The 22,248-nt window shown below is 42.0% G+C and overlaps 1 protein-coding gene across 1 annotated transcript in view; it reads left to right on the plus strand.

Annotated features, from left to right (window-relative positions):
- Positions 1–21,834, plus strand: part of LOC143286790 (syndetin-like) — a 53,552-nt gene extending 31,718 nt beyond the window's left edge. Inside the window, exons 19-27 of the mRNA XM_076594575.1 lie at positions 2,393–2,419; positions 2,863–2,973; positions 4,220–4,317; positions 4,553–4,649; positions 6,687–6,845; positions 10,349–10,470; positions 11,329–11,427; positions 14,183–14,273; positions 15,512–21,834. Coding sequence (XP_076450690.1) covers positions 2,393–2,419; positions 2,863–2,973; positions 4,220–4,317; positions 4,553–4,649; positions 6,687–6,845; positions 10,349–10,470; positions 11,329–11,427; positions 14,183–14,273; positions 15,512–15,625 — 918 coding nt within the window. The 3' untranslated portion in view covers positions 15,626–21,834. The remainder of the gene's footprint in view (positions 1–2,392; positions 2,420–2,862; positions 2,974–4,219; positions 4,318–4,552; positions 4,650–6,686; positions 6,846–10,348; positions 10,471–11,328; positions 11,428–14,182; positions 14,274–15,511) is intronic.
- Positions 21,835–22,248: the final 414 nt, after the last annotated feature.

The following is a 22,248-nucleotide window of genomic DNA, read 5'->3' on the forward strand; positions in this document are numbered from 1 at the left end:
AAGATTCTAGTTTAGAAACTGAAGAAACTTTTTTAAAACTATGTCTCCTTGAGAAACTGCAGCATCCTCACATGCACCGACACAGTACGGAAAGATGCACGCTGTGAGGTTTTCTTCCATGCCCTCTACTGGAGGAGCTGGGGCCCAGTGGACATTCACCTGACCAGGAAGCAAGCGTCTGTAGGTTCTTATTCTTCTTCGTTTGTGAGCTGCAACTCCCATGTTCACTCGTATGTACACGAGTGGGCTTTAACATGTATGACCGTTTTTTTCCCCCGCCATGTATGCAGCCATACTCCATTTTCGGGGCTGTGCATGCTGGGTATGTTCTTGTTTCCATAACCCACCGAATGCTGACATGGATTACAGGATCTTTAACGTGCGTATTTGAAATTCTGCCTGTGTATACACTTGAAGGGGGTTCATGCACTAGCAGGTCTGCACATCTGTTGAGCTGGGAGATCGGAAAAATCTCCACCCTTTACAGACCAGGCGCTGTTAAGGAGATTCGAACCCGGGACCCTCAGATTGAAAGTCCAACGCTTTAACCACTCGGCTATTGCGCCTGTCGTCTCTAGGTTCAAGTGCTGTGCATGGACTGTGAATCTTACTCCACCCTCTGCTAGACCTTGAGTGGTGGGTCTGAGTGATAGTCTGTTGGATGTACGATGAATCAAGGTTATGTGTGCAGCATGCGCTTAGCACACGTAAAAGAACCCAAGGCATGAACTGGTTGACCCTGGCAAAATCATGTAGGAAAAATCCACTTAGATGGTAAAGCAAGTACACAGAAGAGTACATAAGCTTACTGCTCTGTTTGACCCTTTGACATCTACATATTCCAGAAAAAAAGGGGGAAAAAGAAGAAAAAAAAAGAGGGTGGCTGTGCATTGTGGTAATGTTCTCTCCACAGAGGATTTTGTCATGACAAAAAAGTAAAAACAATACAATACAGTATTATTATCCTTTGTCATGGACTGGGCTTTTATATGCATTTGGGGTTTTTTTTGGTTTTTTTTGGTTTTTTTGGTTTTGTTTTGAATTTCATGTTTAATGCAGTTAAATTTTTGACTCACTTGTGTAAACAAAGTGAGTCTATGTTTTAACCCGGTGTTCGGTTGTCTGTGTGTGTGTGTGTGTCTGTGTGTCCGTGGTAAACTTTAACATTGACATTTTCTCTGCAAATACTTTGTCAGTTGACACCAAATTATCAGTCATCTTGTTTAAAACAATATTGCACCTCTGGGATGGGCACAAAAAAAAAAAAAAAAAATGAAGCCTAATTTTTTGCAAACTGCATTTACTGTTATATTTATATTTTTTGTATTCTCTAAACTTGGCACTTTGATCTGATATTCTGACCCAACAACAAGAGCAGTCATTATTATTATAGTCATTATTATTTAACAGGAACTTCTTTTGCAAAGCATGGAAGTTTTATTTATTTTGCAAACGTTTTGGTGCAGATAGTAAAGAAAGGAAATTACTCTGTAATTAATGCTAGGGGACTTAATTTGCTTTAAACTGATCTTTCTCATCTTAAACATTACATTTTGAAATTATACTCAATACATGAAAAGCTTGGATTTTTTTAAAAAGTTTATCACAAGTGAGTCTTGAAGGCCTTGCCTCTCTTGTTATTAATTGGGACATTGTGATATGTCCCTGTGCAGTCATATGGACTATAAGCAGCAGTGTCAGATTGTGTCTTGTCTGTCATTCATTGGAACCATGTAGCTTTCGTTCATGTCTGTCAGGGGTCTTTAACTGATTTTGTATTTTTTGTATTTTGTATTTCTTTTTATCACAACAGAGTTCTCTGTGTAAAATTCAGGCTGCTCTCCCCAGGGAGAGCGTGTCGCTATACTACAGCACCACCCATTTTTTTGGTATTTTTTCCTGCGTGCAGTTGTTTTTCCTATCTAAGTGGATTTTTCTTCAGAATTTTGCCAGGAACAACCCTTTAGTTGCCATGGGTTCTTTTACGTGCGCTAAGTGCATGCTAGCACACGGGACATCGGTTTATCATCTCATCCGAATGACTAGCGCCCAGATCACCACTCAAGGTCTAGTGGAGGGGGAGAAAATATTGGCGGCTGAGCCATGATTTGAACCAGCGCGCTCAGATTCTCTCGCTTCCTAGGCGGATGCGTTATCTCTAGGCCATCACTCCACTGAAGATTACATAAGCTGATGACAGTTTGTTTCCATATGTGTGTGTGTGAATTCATCTCTCTGTCTTTGTGTTTCTCTATTTTGTGTCTCTGTTTTGTTTCTCTGTCTGTGTTTCTCTTCTCTGTCTCACTCCCCCCCCCCCCCCCCCCCGCCCCACCCCTTCCATTTCCCCCCTGTGCATTTCTCAAATACATGTTCCTGTTGACATCTGTTTCAGGTGTTCAACTTCTTTGCCACAGACGGGGTGAGTGAAATAAGCTCTTGTACCTGAAGCATTGTGGTTATGATTTATTTACTAACAAGAATTGACTTTTTTTTTCTCCTTGTAATTTCTTACATGTGTGTGCATGTTTGTGTGTGTGTGTGCAATTGTGTGTATGTGCGTGCATGTGTGGTCTATGTATGTTCTGAGTTGAACATGTATAAAGCCCAGCTGATACCTTGATTTTGAATCAAAATAACAGCAACAATGTGATGGTGGTAGTCAGTTTACAAGAGACTCTCATTCATGATTGAGACTTGTTGCGTGATAAAAAAAAAAAAAAAAAGACTCCACTTCTATCATACACTGAAGATGAATGAAAACGGCTTGAATGTTCTGGAACATGAGAATCTGTGACAAGCAGCGCAGATGTGGACACAGAACCACAGACTGCTGACAGATGTGTTGCTTTTGTTGTCGTGCAGATAGCAGCGGAGGATCGAACCATCAACAACCGGCTGGTGATGACGCTGAAGCGGATTCATGACAGTCTGATCACTGACCCAGGGGCTGCCTTGGAAGCAGACAGCATGAGGGTGAGAACAGAGCGATAATGTTATGATGATAAAAATAATGATACAGAGTTACTACTACTACTATTACTGCTACTATAGGAAAAACAAATCAAACTGCACGCAGGAAAAAATACCAAAAAAAAAAAAGGGTGGCGCTGTAGTGTAGCGATGCGCTCTCCTTGGAGAGAGCAGCCCGAATTTCACACAGAGAAATCTGTTGTGATAAAACGAAATACAAATACAAATACCACCACTACTACTACTATTACTACTAGTACTGCTACTTCTCCTACTACTACTGCTATTACTAATACTATCAGTAATGATAATAATGATAATGATAGTAATAATAATGATTACAATAATGGTAATGTTAGTAATAATAATAATGATAACAACAACAACAGCAATACTACTAATAATATAACAAAAAATAAAAAATGAAATAATATAATAATAATTATTACAACGATAAGTTTATCTGTATAGTGCCTAATCAGATAATCTTATTCAAAGCTTAAAACAGTTCCCACAGAATACACAACAGCACGTTACAAAAGCCATGAAATTATGCAGACCGGTTAATTTTAAGTGAGCAAAAAGCACGAAGGATGACAAAACAACAGAACAAAAGTACATACAAAGTTCATTGTTCACAATAAACTATATATACCATACATACAAACTTACAGAGTAATAGGAGCAGAGTGATGGCCTAGAGGTAACGCATCTGCCTAGGAAGCGAGAGAATCTGAGCGCGCTGGTTCGAATCACGGCTCGGCCGCAAATATTTTCTCCCCCTCCACCAGACCTTGAGTGGTGGTCTGGACGCTAGTCATTTGGATGAGACGATAAACCGAGGTCCCGTGTGCAGCATGCACTTAGCGCAAGTAAAAGAACCCATGGCAACAAAAGGGTTGTTCCTGGCAAAATTCTGTAGAAAAATCCACTTTGATAGGAAAAACAAATAAAACTGCATGCAGGAAAAAAAAAAAAGGGTGGCGCTGTAGTGTAGCGAGAAATCTGTTGTGATAAAAAGAAATACAAATACAAATGCAAATAATAGTGTGGATTAGTTGGAGCGGTGGCCTTTTGGTAATGCGCCCAACTGGGAAGCGAGTGTCTGTCGGTTTGAGTCCTTTACAAAGACCATGTTTTTACTCCTCACTTCCGCTTGATGTTGAGAGGTGGTCTGGGTGCTTGGGGCAATAAATTGTGTGTGTGTGTGTGTATGTGCGTGTGTGTGTGTGTGTGTGTGTGTGATCAGGACAAGGTGCCGGCAGCGACCCTGCTGTCTGTGGTGGACGTGAGCTCACCGACCACGCTGTACGGACTGGCTGAACGCACTGTGGCTGTGGAGTCCCTGTGAGTGACCTCCCCCATTTGTCTTGTTTGTCTCTCTTGGTTGACGCATGCTGGGTATTTTCGTGTTTCTGTTTTGCCTCCTGCTTTCCATTACATGATGATATAAACTTGCTGATGAATGAATCTGTCTTGGTTGACGCACGCTGGGTATTTTCGTGTTTCTGTTTTGCCTCCTGCTTTCCATTGCATGATGATATCGTCTTGCTGGTCAACCTTATTGTTTGTTGTGGCACAGAGTATTCTTGGCCAGTCAGCTGGAGATGTTGGAGGCACACCTGGAGGCACTGATACCTCCCAACAGAAAGGCCTTCCTGCACACCTTCTATTCACAGGTGAGCGAACACTGCCGTTGCTTCATGTACATGTGTACATATATATAGTCATGTCTGACGGATACCATCAGGATCCATATATATAGTCATGTCTGACTGATACTGTCAGGATCCATATATATAGTCATGTCTGACTGATACCATCAGGATCCATATATATAGTCATGTCTGACCGATACCGTCAGGATCCATATATATAGTCATGTCTGACGGATACTGTCAGGATCCATATATATAGTCATGTCTGACTGATACTGTCAGGATCCATATATATAGTCATGTCTGACCGATACCGTCAGGATCCATATATATAGTCATGTCTGACTAATACCACCAGGATCCATATATATATAGTCATGTCTGACCGATACCGTCAGGATCCATATATATAGTCATGTCTGATGGATACCATCAGGATCCATATATATAGTCATGTCTGACCGATACCGTCAGGATCCATATATATAGTCATGTCTGACTGATACCACCAGGATCCATATATATAGTCATGTCTGACTGATACCACCAGGATCCATATATATAGTCATGTCTGACTAATACCACCAGGATCCATATATATAGTCATGTCTGACCGATACCGTCAGGATCCATATATATAGTCATGTCTGACTAATACCACCAGGATCCATATATATAGTCATGTCTGACTGATCCCATCAGGATCCATATGTATAGTCATGTCTGACTAATACCACCAGGATCCATATATATAGTCATGTCTGATGGATACCGTCAGGATCCATATATATAGTCATGTCTGATGGATACCATCAGGATCCATATATATAGTCATGTCTGACTGATACCATCAGGATCCATATATATAGTCATGTCTGACTGATCCCATCAGGATCCATATATATAGTCATGTCTGACTAATACCACCAGGATCCATATATATAGTCATGTCTGATGGATACCGTCAGGATCCATATATATAGTCATGTCTGATGGATACCGTCAGGATCCATATATATAGTCATGTCTGATGGATACCATCAGGATCCATATGTATAGTCATGTCTTACTAATACCATCAGGAACAATATAAAAAAAAAAGTATGTTGTCATGTCCGACGACTATTACCATCAGAACAGGAGGAGGTAAACTACTGTGCCAGTTATCTGGGTTGGAATTTGAATATAGTGGACAGTATCTTTGTGAATCGTTGTGTTGCACGTGCCCTTTGTGCTGGGTGCAGAACAACTTTTAGACACTGTATCTTTGTGAATCGTTGTGTTGCACGTGCCGTTTGTGCTGGGTGCAGAACACCTTTTAGACACTGTATCTTTGTGAAGCGTTGTGTTGTACGTGCCATTTGTGCTGGGTGCAGAACACCTTTTAGACATTGCATTATTGGGAAGCGTTTTGTTGCACGTGCCCTTTGTGCAGAACACCTTTTAGACACTGTATCTTTGTGAAGCATTGTGTTGTACGTGCCATTTGTGCTGGATGCAGAACACCTTTTAGACACTGTATCTTTGTGAATCATTTTGTTGCACATGCCCTCTGTGCTGGATGCAGAACACCTTGTAGACATTGCATCATTGTGAATCGTCGTGTTGCACGTACCCTTTGTGCAGAATACTTTGTAGACATTGCATCATTGTGAATCGTCGTGTTGCACGTACCCTTTGTGCAGAATACCTTGTAGACATTGCATCATTGTGAATCGTCGTGTTGCACGTACCCTTTGTGCAGAACACCTTGTAGACATTGCATCATTGTGAATCGTCGTGTTGCACGTACCCTTTGTGCAGAATACCTTGTAGACATTGCATCATTGTGAATCGTTGTGTTGTACATGCCCTTTGTGCAGAATACCTTTTAGACACTGTATCTTTGTGAAGCGTTGTGTTGCATGTGCCCTTTGTGCTGGGTGCAGAACACTGTGTAGACACCGTACCTCTGTGAAGTGATATGATGCTGGTGACCTGGTAGCTAAGAGAACACCTTTTGGATGCTGTATCTTCTGCAAAGCGTTGTGTTGCACGTGCCGTGTGTGCCGGGTGCAGACGGTGAAGATGGCCACAGAGCTGAGGAAGCCGGTGTACTGCCCCGTGGCCTCGCGGGCCATCAGCTACGAGCACGTGCTGCAGCAGATGAACAACGTGCGCTGGGACATCAAGGAGATCATGTCGCAGCACAACTCCTACATCGACACCCTCCTCATGGTCAGCTTCTTTTTTTTCTTTTTTTTTAAATTTTTTTTTTTTTCTTTTTTTAATTTTTTTTTTTTTTTAAAGAATATTCTTTGTACCATGGTGTCACATTTTCTTTGGAGAGCAAAGTTTATTTAAGTATACGCTGCATGTAAAAACGTCAAGAGTTAGACTGTGTGTTCACATGGCTATGCACATACAAACACAGAGAGAGAGAAAACAACAAGAAACAATCAAACACCTGCATACCAGACACCACAGACACACACACACACACACACACACACATACACACACACACACACACACACACACACACACACACACACACACACACACATACACACACACGCGCGCGCACACACATGCACGCACATGATGCAGCTGATTTAGAAAGCATATCATACCCCACATTTTCCATCTGCAGATTAGATAAATGATTTGCCTCTTATGAAAATCATTTTGGTATTGTTTTCCCATGAAACCATACATTTTCTGTATATTCTTATGTAACTACAAGTTACCAGTGTGTTTTTCTTCAAGCTGAAATTTTGACCATTGGACTTTTTCTACCATGGTGTAACACTCCTGTAGTGAAAGCGAAAACTCCTTCATGGAACTTCTAGCTCCTTTTTTTTGGGTGTGTGGGTGACGGCGTAAAACAGTGTATTGTGGTGTGTGGGTGTCAGTGTAAAACAGTGTATTGTGGTGCGTGGGTGACAGTGTTAAATAGTGTATTGTGGGTGACAGTGTAAAACAGTGTAATGTGGGTGACAGTGACAATGTATTGTGGGTGTGTGGGTGACAGTGACAATGTATTGTGGGTGTGTGGGTGACAGTGTAAAACAGTGTACTGTGGGTGTGTGGGTGACAGTGTAAAACAGTGTAATGTGGGTGTGTGGGTGACAGTGACAATGTATTGTGGGTGTGTGGGTGACAGTGACAATGTATTGTGGGTGTGTGGGTGACAGTGTAAAACAGTGTACTGTGGGTGTGTGGGTGACAGTGTAAAACAGTGTACTGTGGGTGTGTGGGTGACAGTGTTAAACGGTGTATTGTGGGTGTGTGGGTGACAGCGTAAAACAGTGTATGTGGGTGACAGTGTTAAACAGTGTACTGTGGGTGTGTAAAACAATGCACCGTGGTTGCATAAAACAGTGTATTGTGGGTGTGTGGGTGACGGCATAAAAAAGTGTATGTGGGTGACAGTGTTAAACAGTGTATATGGGTGTGTGGGTGACAGCGTAAAACAGTGTATTGTGGGTGTGTGGGTGACGGCATAAAACAGTGTATGTGGGTGACAGTGTTAAACAGTGTATTGTGGGTGTGTGGGTGACAGTGTTAAACAGTGTATGTGGGTGTGTGGGTGACAGTGTAAAACAGTGTATTGTGGGTGACAGTGTAAAACAGTGTAGTGTGGGTGTGTAGAATGTATTGTGGGTGTGTGGGTTACAGTGTTAAACAGTGTATTGTGGGTGTGTGAGTTACAGTGTTAAACAGTGTATTGTGGGTGTGTGGGTGAGTGTTAAACAGTGTATTGTGGGTGTGTGGGTGGCAGTGTTAAACAGTGTATTGTGGGTGTGTGGGTTACAGTGTAAAACAGTGTATTGTGGGTGACAGTGTAAAACAGTGTATTGTGGGTGTGTAGGTGACAGTGTTAAACAATGTATTGTGGGTGTGTGGGTTACAGTGTTAAACAGTGTATTGTGGGTGTGTGGGTGGCAGTGTTAAACAGTGTATTGTGGGTGTGTGGGTGACAGTGTAAAACAGTGTATTGTGGGTGTGTGGGTGACAGTGTTAAACAGTGTATTGTGGGTGTGTGGGTGGCAGTGTAAAACAGTGTATTGTGGGTGTGTGGGTGACAGTGTAAAACAGTGTATTGTGGGTGTGTGGGTGGCAGTGTAAAACAGTGTATTGTGGGTGTGTGGGTGACAGTGTTAAACAGTGTATTGTGGGTGTGTGGGTGGCAGTGTAAAACAGTGTATTGTGGGTGTGTGGGTGGCAGTGTAAAACAGTGTATTGTGGGTGTGTGGGTGACAGTGTAAAACAGTGTATTGTGGGTGTGTGGGTGGCAGTGTAAAACAGTGTATTGTGGGTGTGTGGGTGACAGTGTAAAACAGTGTATTGTGGGTGTGTGGGTGGCAGTGTAAAACAGTGTATTGTGGGTGTGTGGGTGACAGTGTTAAACAGTGTATTGTGGGTGTGTGGGTGGCAGTGTAAAACAGTGTATTGTGGGTGTGTGGGTGGCAGTGTAAAACAGTGTATTGTGGGTGTGTGGGTGGCAGTGTTAAACAGTGTATGTGGGTGACAGTGTTAAACAGTGTATTGTGGGTGTGTGGGTGGCAGTGTTAAACAGTGTATTGTGGGTGTGTGGGTGGCAGTGTTAAACAGTGTATGTGGGTGACAGTGTAAAACAGTGTATTGTGGGTGTGTGGGTGACAGTGTTAAACAGTGTATTGTGGGTGTGTGGGTGGCAGTGTAAAACAGTGTATTGTGGGTGTGTGGGTGGCAGTGTAAAACAGTGTATTGTGGGTGTGTGGGTGGCAGTGTAAAACAGTGTATTGTGGGTGTGTGGGTGACAGTGTTAAACAGTGTATTGTGGGTGTGTGGGTGACAGTGTAAAACAGTGTATTGTGGGTGTGTGGGTGGCAGTGTAAAACAGTGTATTGTGGGTGTGTGGGTGACAGTGTAAAACAGTGTATTGTGGGTGTGTGGGTGGCAGTGTAAAACAGTGTATTGTGGGTGTGTGGGTGGCAGTGTAAAACAGTGTATTGTGGGTGTGTGGGTGGCAGTGTAAAACAGTGTATGGTGGGTGTGTGGGTGGCAGTGTAAAACAGTGTATTGTGGGTGTGTGGGTGACAGTGTTAAACAGTGTATTGTGGGTGTGTGGGTGACAGTGTTAAACAGTGTATTGTGGGTGTGTGGGTGACAGTGTTAAACAGTGTATTGTGGGTGTGTGGGTGGCAGTGTAAAACAGTGTATGTGGGTGACAGTGTTAAACAGTGTATTGTGGGTGTGTGGGTGGCAGTGTAAAACAGTGTATTGTGGGTGTGTGGGTGACAGTGTTAAACAGTGTATTGTGGGTGTGTGGGTGGCAGTGTAAAACAGTGTATTGTGGGTGTGTGGGTGGCAGTGTAAAACAGTGTATTGTGGGTGTGTGGGTGGCAGTGTTAAACAGTGTATTGTGGGTGTGTGGGTGGCAGTGTTAAACAGTGTATTGTGGGTGTGTGGGTGGCAGTGTAAAACAGTGTATTGTGGGTGTGTGGGTGACAGTGTAAAACAGTGTATTGTGGGTGTGTGGGTGGCAGTGTAAAACAGTGTATGTGGGTGTGTGGGTGGCAGTGTAAAACAGTGTATTGTGGGTGTGTGGGTGACAGTGTAAAACAGTGTATTGTGGGTGTGTGGGTGGCAGTGTAAAACAGTGTATGTGGGTGTGTGGGTGGCAGTGTAAAACAGTGTATGTGGGTGTGTGGGTGGCAGTGTAAAACAGTGTACTCTGTGTGTGTGGGTTCCAGAGCCTGACAGAGCTGAAGGTGAAGCTGCGAGAGGTGGACCGCCGCATCCCCCTGCCCCTTGAAGCCAGCAACACCGTGTGGGAACACTGCATCTGTCTGGCCAACAGGACCATCGTCGAGGGGTCTGTAACCTTCCTTTCCTCCTCCTGCTTCCCTGTCAGCTATGTCCCATTTGTCTGGTACCATTCTTTGTGTTGTAACATGATCTGAGGATGTTCTGTGAACAAATGGAATTGTTGATTTAGTGGGGTGTGTGTGTGTGTGTGTGTGTGTGTGTGTGTGTGTGTGTGTGTGTGTGTGTGTTCTTGTTTCACTTTGTCTTTTTACTTTCAAGTCACTGTGTGTGTTTGTGTGTGTGTTTGTGTAATATGTCTGTGTGTGTCTGTGTTTGTGTGCAGTTTTTTTTTTAGTAATATGTGTGTGTGTGTGTGTGTGTGTGTGTGTTCTTGCTTCAGTTTGTCTTTTCTCTTTCAAGTGAGTGTGTGTGTTTGGGGTGGTGGCGGATGATAGTGGATGCCGTGATCATCATCAATGTTGTTGTTAATGTTTGTTCTCTTGTCAGATTATGAAGTATTTCTCTGTGTGTGTGTGTGTGTGTGTGTGTGTGTGTGTGTGAGTGTTTTTGTGTGTGTGTGTGTGTGTTTTTCAGCCTACTGGCACATGTAATAATAATGATAAAATGCAGGCTTATATAGTGCAGTACCCCCATCTCAGATGGGGCTCACTGCACTTTTCGATGAAATATACACATTTAAGACTCAGTGTCGTAAAATACATACACAGTCAACACAGTTTAACATGACGTTGGCTAAAATATACATATATTATGTAAGACTAAGTGACACAAAGATAGGTAAATCAACACAGGCACTATCACAGTCTCAAATCTCACAGGTGCAAATCACAGCGAAACAAAGCACATCACATTCACCATTGTCAAGAATAAGCACCAAGGAACGACGTGATATTCCTGTGTCCAGGTATTCACACGCCAGGAAGTGCAGTAACGAGGGGAGAGCACTGATGCAGCTGGACTTCCAGCAGTTCCTGACCAAGCTGGACCAGATTGTCCTCCTCAAGTCAGTTGTGTTGTGTTGTGTTGTGTTGTATTGTGTCATAGCAACCAACAACCATCTGCCTGAAGATCTAGTCATCAGCCCCATCCACATGTAATATGCAGCTTCTGTTCAAACGTGTGTGTGTGTGTGTGTGAGAGAGAGAGAGTTTGTGTGTGTGTGTGTGTGTGTGCAGTGCGTGCATGTGTGAGTATGCACAAATTTTTATATTGGTATGCACTTGTATGTATCTTAATTTCTACTGTATCTGTGTTTGTGTATGATTTTCGATTTATGTTCATATCTTGTTATGTATTATCCCCCCCCCCCCCCCAATATTCCTTGTGACCTTGGTACACTTGGTAATAAAAACATATTCTAATCTATTCTATTCTATATCACTTTGTATCATATTGTTTTCTATAGTATTGTGTTGGGTGATATCATGTTGTATTATATTGTATCATATTATATCCTGTTGTGTTTATTTGTTGTTGTTGTTTTTTTTTTGTTTTTTTTTCTCTTTTCTTTCCGTTACACGACCAGCATCGATTTGCCGATGACTCTGTCGTGCTTCATGCATGCTGGGTATATTCGTGTCTCCATAACCCACCTAACACTGACATGAGTTTTAGGATTTTTAACGTACATATTTGATCTTCTGCATGCGTAAACACATGAAGGGGGTTTAGGCACTAGCAGGTCTGCACATATGTTGACCTGGGAGATCAGAAAAATCTCCACCCTTTACCCAGCAGGCGCCGTTACCGAGATTTGAACCCGGGACACTCAGATTGAAAGTCCAACATTTAAACCACTCGGCTATTGCACTCATCATTATGTTGTATTTTATTGTATTGTGTTGTGTAGTATTCTATTCTGTGGTACTGTGTTGTGTTGTATTGTGTTGTGTTGAATTGTTTTGTATTGTGTTGGATTGTATTGCATTGCATTGTGTTCTACTGTGTTGTGTTCTGTTGTAATGTACTGTATTGTATAGCATCGCATCGCATCGTATTATATTGTATTGTTTGGTGTTGTGTTGTGTTGTGATGCATTGTATGGCTTTGCTTTGTGCTGTATTGTATTGCCTTGTTTTGTATTATTTTACGATGCATTGTATCACATTGCATTGCATTGTATTCTCTTGTACTGTATTGTATTGTTATGTATTATAATTTATTGTACTGTGTTGTTACTTTTTTGTCACAAAAGATTGTGTGAAATATGAGCTGCTCTTCCCAGTCACTTAGATGCAGCACCATTGTTTTTCTGTCTGCAAGTGTTCTTGTTTGTTTGTTTTTTTGCTGTCAGAGTCGATTTTTCTGCAGAAATTTGCCTGAGACATCTCTCTTATTGCTGTGGATTCTTTTATGTGCGCTCATTGTGAGTTACACGTGGGACTTTGGTTTATTGTCCACCACACAAGGTCAAGTGGAGGGTGAGAAAAATTGTGGAGAGTGTGGGAATCGATCCCGCACACTCAGATTCTCTTGCGTCGTATTGGGATGTGTTCCCGCTTCGCCAAAGAGAGAATCTGAACGTGGTGGTTCAGATCGCGGATCAGCCGCCAATATTTCTCCCCCTCCACTAGACCTTGAGTGGTGGTCTGGACGCTAGTCATTTGGATGAGACGATAAACCGAGGTCCCATGTGCAGCATGCACTTAGCACACGTAAAAGAACCCACAGTAACAAAAGGGTTGTTCTTGGCAAAATTCTGTAGAAAAATCCACTTCGATAGGAAAAACAAATCAAACTGCACGCAGGAAAAAAAAAAGTGTAGCGAAGTGCTCTCCCTGGGAAAGCAGCCCAAATTTCACACAGAGAAATCTGTTGTGACAAAAAAGAGAAATACAGATACATAATTGTCAAATGACTGTGTGGTGTAGTTGCTTTCTTCTTTTCTTTTTTCAGCTTGGAAAATATGCCAGGGGTTTTATCTGTATATATAAAAAAAAAGAGTATTGGTCAGAGAATCAAAACAGTGTGTGATGATGATAGCAGGTAGCTCCATACAGTCTGAAACAGTCAGGGAGTGTTGTCTCTTTCTCTCACATGGACACACACGCACACACACATACAACACGTATGCACACATGTGGTGCACATGCACATGCACAGCCCCCCCCCCCCCCCTTAGCCCCCCCGACACACACACACTTACTCACTCACACACCCTCACTCACTCACTCACATGAAAAAGAGTGAATGTGGCATTTTGCGCAGGCCTATCCTAGAGAGAAATTGATGTCTATAACATCATTATCATCATCATCATCATCAATATCATCATCATATACATTCATAATCAGTATGGAAAAAGATTGTCCCAAATTCTTTAGCTTTTCATGCCCTGCTCTCATGTTACCTTAGTTTCAATCCACCTCCACTTCCATACTTGGGACGTGTCCAGTCAACGTCTTCAGTGTTGGTAGATTCACAGGGAACTGTCACTGTAGGGATGCGCTACTGGTCACAGCTCTTTGGGGGATGCTCACTCAGTCTGGCTTCATGACTAAACAGTTATTATCATCAACAGGGGACTTAGTAGATGGTGTCCTTAGTACATTGAATCAGAACAGGCATTACTGAACACCACCGAAGTGACTCAACAGCAGTGCAGGGTCTCCTCTGGTGTGTGGCCTCCTGGCTTCCTTACCATCAATGGCTCCCTGGTACAGATGGTGGGGGCAGTAAAAAAATTTTTTTTTTTTTTTTAATTAAAAGAAATAAAAAAGAGGGAAAGAGTGAGGGTCAGTTGGCGGCGTTGTGTGCAGGCCTATCCCAGAGAGAGAGCTGGTGGAGACATACATCAAGGCCTACTACCTGCCTGAGAGTCAGCTGGAGGTGTGGGTACAGGAACACAAGGTGTGTGGGAGAGGTTTATGTCTCTATCGTCTGTTCTGCACTCTATGTTATAAATGTATTCACAAATCAGCCCCTTCCTATCTCTGTGGCTGCCTTCACCTCTACACTCCATCTCACTCACTACGATCGGCTTTGGATCCACTCTGTTTACGCATACCCAGATTCAAACACTCGACTGTTGGCCGCCGTTCTTTCTCTGTCTCTGGACCTTGCAATTGGAATGAACTTCCTCTTTCGCTTCGTCAAGTCTCTACACTCAGCTCTTTCAAGTCTGGCCTTAAAACGCACCTCTTCCCAAAATAGCCTCCCTTCCCTGCCTCTCCCTTGTCTTCAGTTTCTCCAGTTTTAGAGTTATGCATGCGTGTGAATGACTGGTGCGAAAGCGCTTTGATTTGTCTCTGCACAAGATTCAGCGCTATATAAATGCCATTATTATTATTATTATTATTATTATTTTGTCACTGGGTGTTAGTGTGGGTGGGACTGATCCATGTGTGTGCACAGGAACACAAGATCTGTGTGGGAGAATGGTTCGTGTCTCATGTCGTCTGTTCTGTCACTGTGTTTGTGGGGGTGGGACTGATTCATGTGTGTTTGTATGTATCTGTGCACGCGCGCGTGTGTGTGAATGAATGTGAGCATGTGAGTGTGTGGGTGTGCTTCACTTTGTTTGTGTGGGTGAGACTGATTCGTGTGTGTTTTGTGTGTATCTGTGTGTGTGTGTGAGTGAGTGTGAGTGTCAGTGTGCTTCATTCTGTTTGTATGGGTGAGGCTGATTCATGTGTGTATGTGTGTGTGTGTGAATGTATATGAGTGTGTGAATGTGAGCGTGTGAGTGTGCTTGACTTTGTGTGGGTGACTGAGCGCATTGGGTTGTGCTGCTGGTCAGGCATTGGCCTAGCAGATGTGGTGTAGCGTACATGGATTTTTCCAATTGCAGTGAGTCCTCTTTGAGAAACTGGAAGCTTATGTGTGTGTGTGTGTGTGTGTGTGTGTGGTTAGGTATGTTTGTTTTCAAAGAACACACAATGATTCATGAACAGTGTTGCTTTGTATAGTTTTTTGGGCAAAGTTTGTCCTATATGTAATATTTAACCTCATTTCAAGAGTACAGCAACAAACAGCTGCTTATGTGTGTGTGGTTGTGTGTATGTTTAGTTACATGGTTCATGAGCAGTGATGCTTTGTATGATTATAAGCAAGCTTTGCTGTATACATAATATCTGACCTCGTTTCAGGAATACACCAACAAGCAGCTGCTTGCTCTGGTTCACTCGGTGGATCACCTGAGTCGCAAGTCCCGCCAACGAATCATTGGCTCCATTGAGGATGCCGACAAGATGAAGAGATAGCAATGACACTTATCTTGGTGCTGTGTGTGGCTGATGGTGGTTGTGCGTCACAGACCTGTGTACGGGCGTGTAATATGTGTACAGGCATGTCATATCTTGTCTTGGTTGGAGAGAGAAGTGTTGGGTTGGGCTGGTTCATGTTGGTTTGTGGGTTGGAGGGTGATGTTTTCAGAACGTTTTGAAATTCTTGTTTTGTTTGTGTGTGTGTGTGTGTGTGTGTGTGTGTGTTTTATTTGTTTGTTGTTTTTAATTCACCAGTCAAAGATTTAGCACTAAAAGTCAAAAGACACAGACAGAGAAAATTGTGTTTGGGGATTTTGGCGTGTGTGTGTTTGTGTGTGTGTGTGTGTGTTTGTGTGTGTGTGTGTGTGTGTTTCTCTGTGTATGCGTTTCTGCGATGTGTAGTTTAAACAAATCACAAAATGTTTTGATAGCCAAACTGGTGTCTGAACAGCAACTAGCCAGTGGATGGAAGCTATGCAGGCATAGAACACGGGTGTTTTCATTACCATTGAGGTGTTGTGTGTGTGTGTGTGAGAGAGAGAGAGAGAGAGAGAGTGTGTGTGTGTGTGTGTGTGAGAGAGAGAGAGAGAGAGAGAGAGAGAGTGTATGTGTGTGTGTGTGAGAGAGAGAGAGAGAGAGAGTGTGTGTGTGTGTGTGTGAGAGAGAGAGAGAGAGTGTGTGTGTGTGTGTGTGTGTGAGAGAGAGAGAGAGAGTGTGTGTGTGTGTGTGAGTGCGTGCATGTGTGTGTGTGAGTGTGTATGTGCGAGCGTGCATGTGTGTGTGTGTGAGTGTGCGAGCAAGTGTGTGTGTGAGTGTGTGTGTGTGATTGTAAGTGTGTGTGTGTGTGTGTGTGTGTGTGCGCGCGCGTCCTGACGTTCTCTTGGAAGACGGTGTATGTGTGCAAGGTAGGGTAGTGAAAGGGAAAGGTGCCGACAGTGGGATGGGGTTTGGGTATTGGTGGTCCAAGGAAGGAAGATAAGGTGCCGACAGTGGGATGGGGTTTGGGTATTGGTGGTCCAAGGAAGGAAGATCGGGGTTTGGGGTTCGAGCATCACATGCTTTTGTGTAATCCACTATTTGCAACATTCCATTTCCTTTCAGTTTATGTTGTAGATGTTGTTTTGCGTAATGCAGAACTGTGCCGTACTTGTTGTTTTGTGTTATGCACAACCTGTTGTTGTTGTTTTTTTGTGTTATCCTCACTTAGTTTGTTGTTCCTGGTTGTTTTGTGTCATGCACTCTTATTTTCTTCTTCTTCTTGTTGTTTTGTGCCATCATTTTGTTGTTGTCGTTGTTGCTGGTTTATTTGTGTTATGTACACTTATTTTGTTGTTGTCGTTGTTTGTTGTGTCTTGATTTTGTTTTTCTGAGAGATCTGTTGAGTTGAAAGTTTGATATTCTGTTATCAAAAGTGTATACATTGTTCCTCAGCACTATTTTCCCACCTATGTATTATATATAGTATTGTAATGCGTGTTTGTGTATATATATGTATATATAATGTGTGTTTTTCAGTGTGTGTGTGTGTGTGTGTGTGTGTGTTTTGAGTCTACACGCAAGATGAATTATGTCAAGCATCTTTTGAAGAACTGTAAGCGTAACCGTTAACGAAATAAATACAAATTGAAACATATCAAGTCTTTTGGGTCTGCTTGGTTGTAATGGACTGGCAAGAAAGGGAAGGTTTCTGGCAGTCATTACCCAGCAGTATTCTTCATGTTGAAAACATGTGATCTTGTTTTGCTTGGCTGTACACTGTACCTTTGGTCGCTGTAGTCGCCACTTGGCGACTTGTAGGAAGTACACTGCTGGTGCCGGTTGGTGACTTGAGCATTGGAGTTGTCAAACTTGCGCTACTCTTCAAAAAATAACACCAAAGTTAGTCACCACTTCCTGCCACATGTGCTGGAAACATCCTTCTCATTGTTGAACCAACTTTCGATTTTCAGCAGCTTTTTTTAAAAAAATTTTTTAACTTGAATGATGGCAAGTTTTTCAGCTAGTTCAGACTGTAACCAGCAGTCTTGCTTTAGACCAGACTATATGGGACAGCAAACTGCAAGTCTAATTAAAAGGCATTTGGCAGAAAATGACTTTGCTGCTGACAGAGACAGTGAAGAAGAGTTGGTGCCACATGGCAGGGAAAAAATGAGCACCCCACATTCCCACTGGCTGCTCTGCTGAACAGCCGGTTTTCAGCTGTACTGTGCAGCTGACTTAGCAGGCTAAAAGATGTTAGCAGCTTGAACATAGCTGGTGATGTAAGGGTTAAAACAACCAGACAGGTATTCAGGTAATTTTGATAATCGTTGCTAAAATCTAAGTAGATACATGAATGACTGAGTGAATGAAAAAATAAATTAAAAAAATGAAAAGGACTTTCCTTTCAATATTCTTTGCCATTAATCAAGTCAATAGACAAAATGAATGAATAAATAAATGAATTAAAAAAAAAATCAGTTAATAGACGAATGCAATAAAATAAATGGATTGAAAAAAAGGACTTGTCCTTTCAACTTTCTTTGCCTTCTTGGAGTAGATCTAAAGGAAATGAAGTTGTTGGGGTTTTTTGTTTTGTTTTGTTTTTTAATAAGCAGTGACCATTCATCTAATAAGTTTGGTGGGGTATCGTCATATTTTTCATAACAACTTCTTCTTTTCTTCCACATCATTGATGTTTCTTGATCATTCCATGTGCTGTGTGCCCTGCCTCTATTCATCATTTATACTGAAGTTAACTGACTGAATATATTACATAAAGATTAACTCACTCCGGACGATGGAACGCTATAGCGTTCCAGACATAAGGTAGCGTTCCAGACGACAGAACCCTGTAGCAGTTTTGACAATTAAAAATTTTTCCACATTTTCCTCATGGGGTAGCATTACAATCGCAGCTACACCGGGCATTGCAAACTTGTCAAGGGTTGAATGGAAAGTTTCTTCATGAGATTTTGTAACAACATAATCCACAGTGAGCCAGCGAGTTCAGGACCCCACACAACAAGCTAATCTGCACATGTATCGAAAATAGCGGTGCAGGCGATACAAGTGGAAAGTTTTAGAGTAAACTAGATCATGACAGTGGCTTTTACCACTGCTGAAGTGATTAAAATGCTTCAAACTGAAGTTTCGACATCAATGAGGATGATGAAGACGTTGAATAAAGTATTAGCAGTGAAGAAAGCTACCAGAGAGAAGGTACTGATAGTGACTCAGCTTCTGAGAGCAGTGAAGAGGGAGGCGGGTGGGTGTTCACACAACATGAGGAGAGGGGTCAGTGGGTCAAGTACAGTGAGTTTCATTCAGTTACTTTATGTTTTGTATTTTTTGTGATTTTTTTCCCAGCCCTAATAAATGGGTCGTCTGCAGGGAAAAGCAAGGGAGAGAACTATTTGTCCGGAGTGAGTTAACTGTGAGCTGATAAGAAAGTCTTTTGTCATGAATTGATTTGGCAAGTGTTACAAGAAATTGTTAAGATTTTTTCTAAGTAAAAAAAAAAAAAAAAAAAGACTGAATGTAAAAAGTTATATTAGAGAAATCAGAAGCTCTCAGACCACTAAGGTGATGTGAGATTTGCTGGGTCTTTCAGACTGGATACACCTCAATGCCTATATGGAAGATGGACTATTATGATCAATTTTATTTCCCAATTTTAGTTAATTTGTTTGTGACACGACATCTGAAAGGTATTTATGGTCATGCTCTTGTACATATTTTTCATGTACTTGTGCACATGTGTGTTACTTTGTGTGAGTGTGTACTTGGATATACATACCTCTTTGTTTGAGTGTGTACTTGTGCATTTTGTGAGTGTAAAAATTTGCGAATGCATGTGCCACTTTGTGTGACTTTCCACTTTCATGTGTGTGTGTGTGTGTGTGTGTGTGTGTGTGTGTGTGTGTGAAACTGAAAGTGTGAGAATCATAGCTCCAGCAGAATCTGTTGTGAAATATGACACAACCCAAGTCAGGTGTGTGGTTCACCTGTGTATCACCTGTGACAGGTGGTGTACATACCAACATTGGTCAGTTCTTCTTTTCACTACAAGGCAACTTAGACATGTATGCATTCATTCTTTTCAGCAAACACATACACACTCACACAGTGGATGATGAAAATGGGTGAGGGATTGTGCCTGGGAAGAAGGGGGGTATAAGGGGGGGGGGGGGGAATCTCCCAGCTAACAGTGGAGTGGTAGGGCATCGGGTGAAGGGGTCATCAGTCTTACTATTAGTAAAAAAAAAACCCAAAAAAAACACCAAAAAATGTTTGTTAATTCCAGCACTTGACTTGTCTTCCTCTGATGCATGAAATTGTGGCTGTGAAGCCCCCCAAGTCCCTACCCCCCCCCCCCCCCCCCCATCCCTGTAATTTGTGATACAACATATCCACGTTGGCTGAAAGCCTGAATCATCAGGCGCCTGTTGTATGTATTGTAATAATCTGCTGTCAGTCATGCATGCTAGTTTTGTTTTTTTAGAGACTGTGACTGTCTGTTGTATTTCTTGCTGCTGTTGTTTTTATTGTTGTTTTTTAAAGAAGCATTATTAATGCTAAGGTTTCAGTGATTTAATTTTTTTTTAAAATATTATTTCTTGTTAGTTTGGTTTTTATTATTTCTCATTAATGTCTCTTTTTTTTACGATTTCTTGTAAGTTAATTTGGTTATTTCCTGTTAGGTTTTAGTGAATCATTCTGTTTAACATCATTGTGTATTGTTATCAGTCTTATGCATGATGTCAAGCCTGTGTGAAGATTGTGTGACATTGTTGTTTTTGTCTCATGTGTCATTTCCATTCAGCACCTCTTCATCTGTCATACCTGTCACTCGAAAGGTGAAAAACAAAGGAAAGAATTTGGATGTGTAGAACAGATGAAAGCTGATTAATCTCTTGCAATATTTCCTCACCTGGAGCCAGTTGCGTTGCTCGGACGGAAGAGCCTAGTATGGTTGTAACCCGCTACTGACTGACCAATGGCGTAGTTCGGTCAACGTAGGCATTTAGTCACGTGTAACTGTCGAAAAGTTAGAACCAAGCAATGCAACTGGCTCCTGGGCTCGTTGTCCCCATCAGCTATACCACCTGAGTTGGGTTACCATGTTGCACCCGGGTGTATCTTCACTAAGAAAGTAGAGGAGGACGGTGGCTGAATGGTCAAGATGCTTGTCTGCTAATACAGTGCCCGTGAAGGTCTGGGTTTGAATCCTGATCTCGCCCTGTCTCCCAAGTTTGACTGGAAAATCAAACCGAGCATCTTGTCATTCGGATGAGATGATAAACGGAGGTAGCATGTGCAGCACGCAGTTGGCCCACTGTAAAAGAACTCGTGGCAACAAAAGGGTTGTCCTGTGGCAAAATTCTGTTGAAGAAATCCGGTCTGATAGGTATGCAAATACATATGCATGCACTCAAGGCCCAACTTTTGGTTGGGTTATGCTGTCGGTCTGGTATCTTGCCTTGCAGATGTTGCAAAGAGAACATGGATTTGCATGAATGCATCGACGCCTCCTTGACTAAAGGAAACCGACAAAGTCGAGTCTGTGAGATCTACAGAGGAACTGTCGTTTCTTTTCTTGTTGTGTGTGTTTGTCTTTGGCAGCACAGAATTATTTATACATGTGTGTGTGTGTGTGTGTCTCTGTGTGTGTGTGTGATGGGTGGAAGGAAAGGGAAACTAAATGAAGGGGTAGAGGTATGGAGGGAAGGGGTAAAATAAAAATTAAAAAAAAAAAAGTAAGGGGTAGAGATGAGGGAGATGGCTGTTCAGTTATCCTGAAAGGACAGTGTGACCCCAAAAGTACATCATCGTCATCGTAATACTGAGTGAAGGTCATTTGCCATGGTGGTTGGGTCAGGGTTCAACATTCTCGTTACCTCTACCAAAATCGTAGTCATTGTCCTTGAGATTATCATCGTTTTTGAATTACAGTATGCCAGTCTTATTTAAAAAGCAAAAAAAAAAAAAAGTTTTGTAAAAGTATCCCTTTTCTTGTGTATCTATTGTTTAGTTTTATACTTACTGCTCTTTCCGATATCTTGTGTTTCATCTTTTTTTTTCTCTTCAAAACACTCTACATTGTGATTTTTGTGATAATTTGTTATGGGAGTGCTTGTGGTTAAGATTGTGCAATCATATACAGAACTTAGCAGCAAATTATGAATGCTGATCATGGGATGCCTGTTGAATAAAGATTGTATTGAAATCAACACAGTGTTCTTTCTGCTTGGTATGAATGCGGTTGGATTTTGTGTGTTCATGCATTGTGGGAGAAAGAGAGAGAGAGAGAGATGTTTGCTGATATTAATAATCTTTTTTAAAATCATTTTTTTAATTTTCTTTTTTATATATTTTTTTTATGTATAGATAAATAATTTTCAGTGTGTTTTAAAAATGGACATGAACCTTTTTAAACTATGTCTCCCCGCCCCCCATTCCAAATAAAAATAAAAATAAAAAACCCAGCTTATCACCAAAATGGATATCAACCTTTTCAAACTATGTCCACTCACACCCCCCCCCCCCCTTCCCAACCCCCCACCCCATCCCAGCTTATCACCAATCAATCCATTGTGAAAGTGCTCAGTTACACAGCAGCAGAGGAGTATATAGTCACC

This window comes from Babylonia areolata, chromosome 10, assembly GCF_041734735.1.
Source record: "Babylonia areolata isolate BAREFJ2019XMU chromosome 10, ASM4173473v1, whole genome shotgun sequence".
Classification (NCBI taxonomy): domain Eukaryota; kingdom Metazoa; phylum Mollusca; class Gastropoda; order Neogastropoda; family Buccinidae; genus Babylonia; species Babylonia areolata.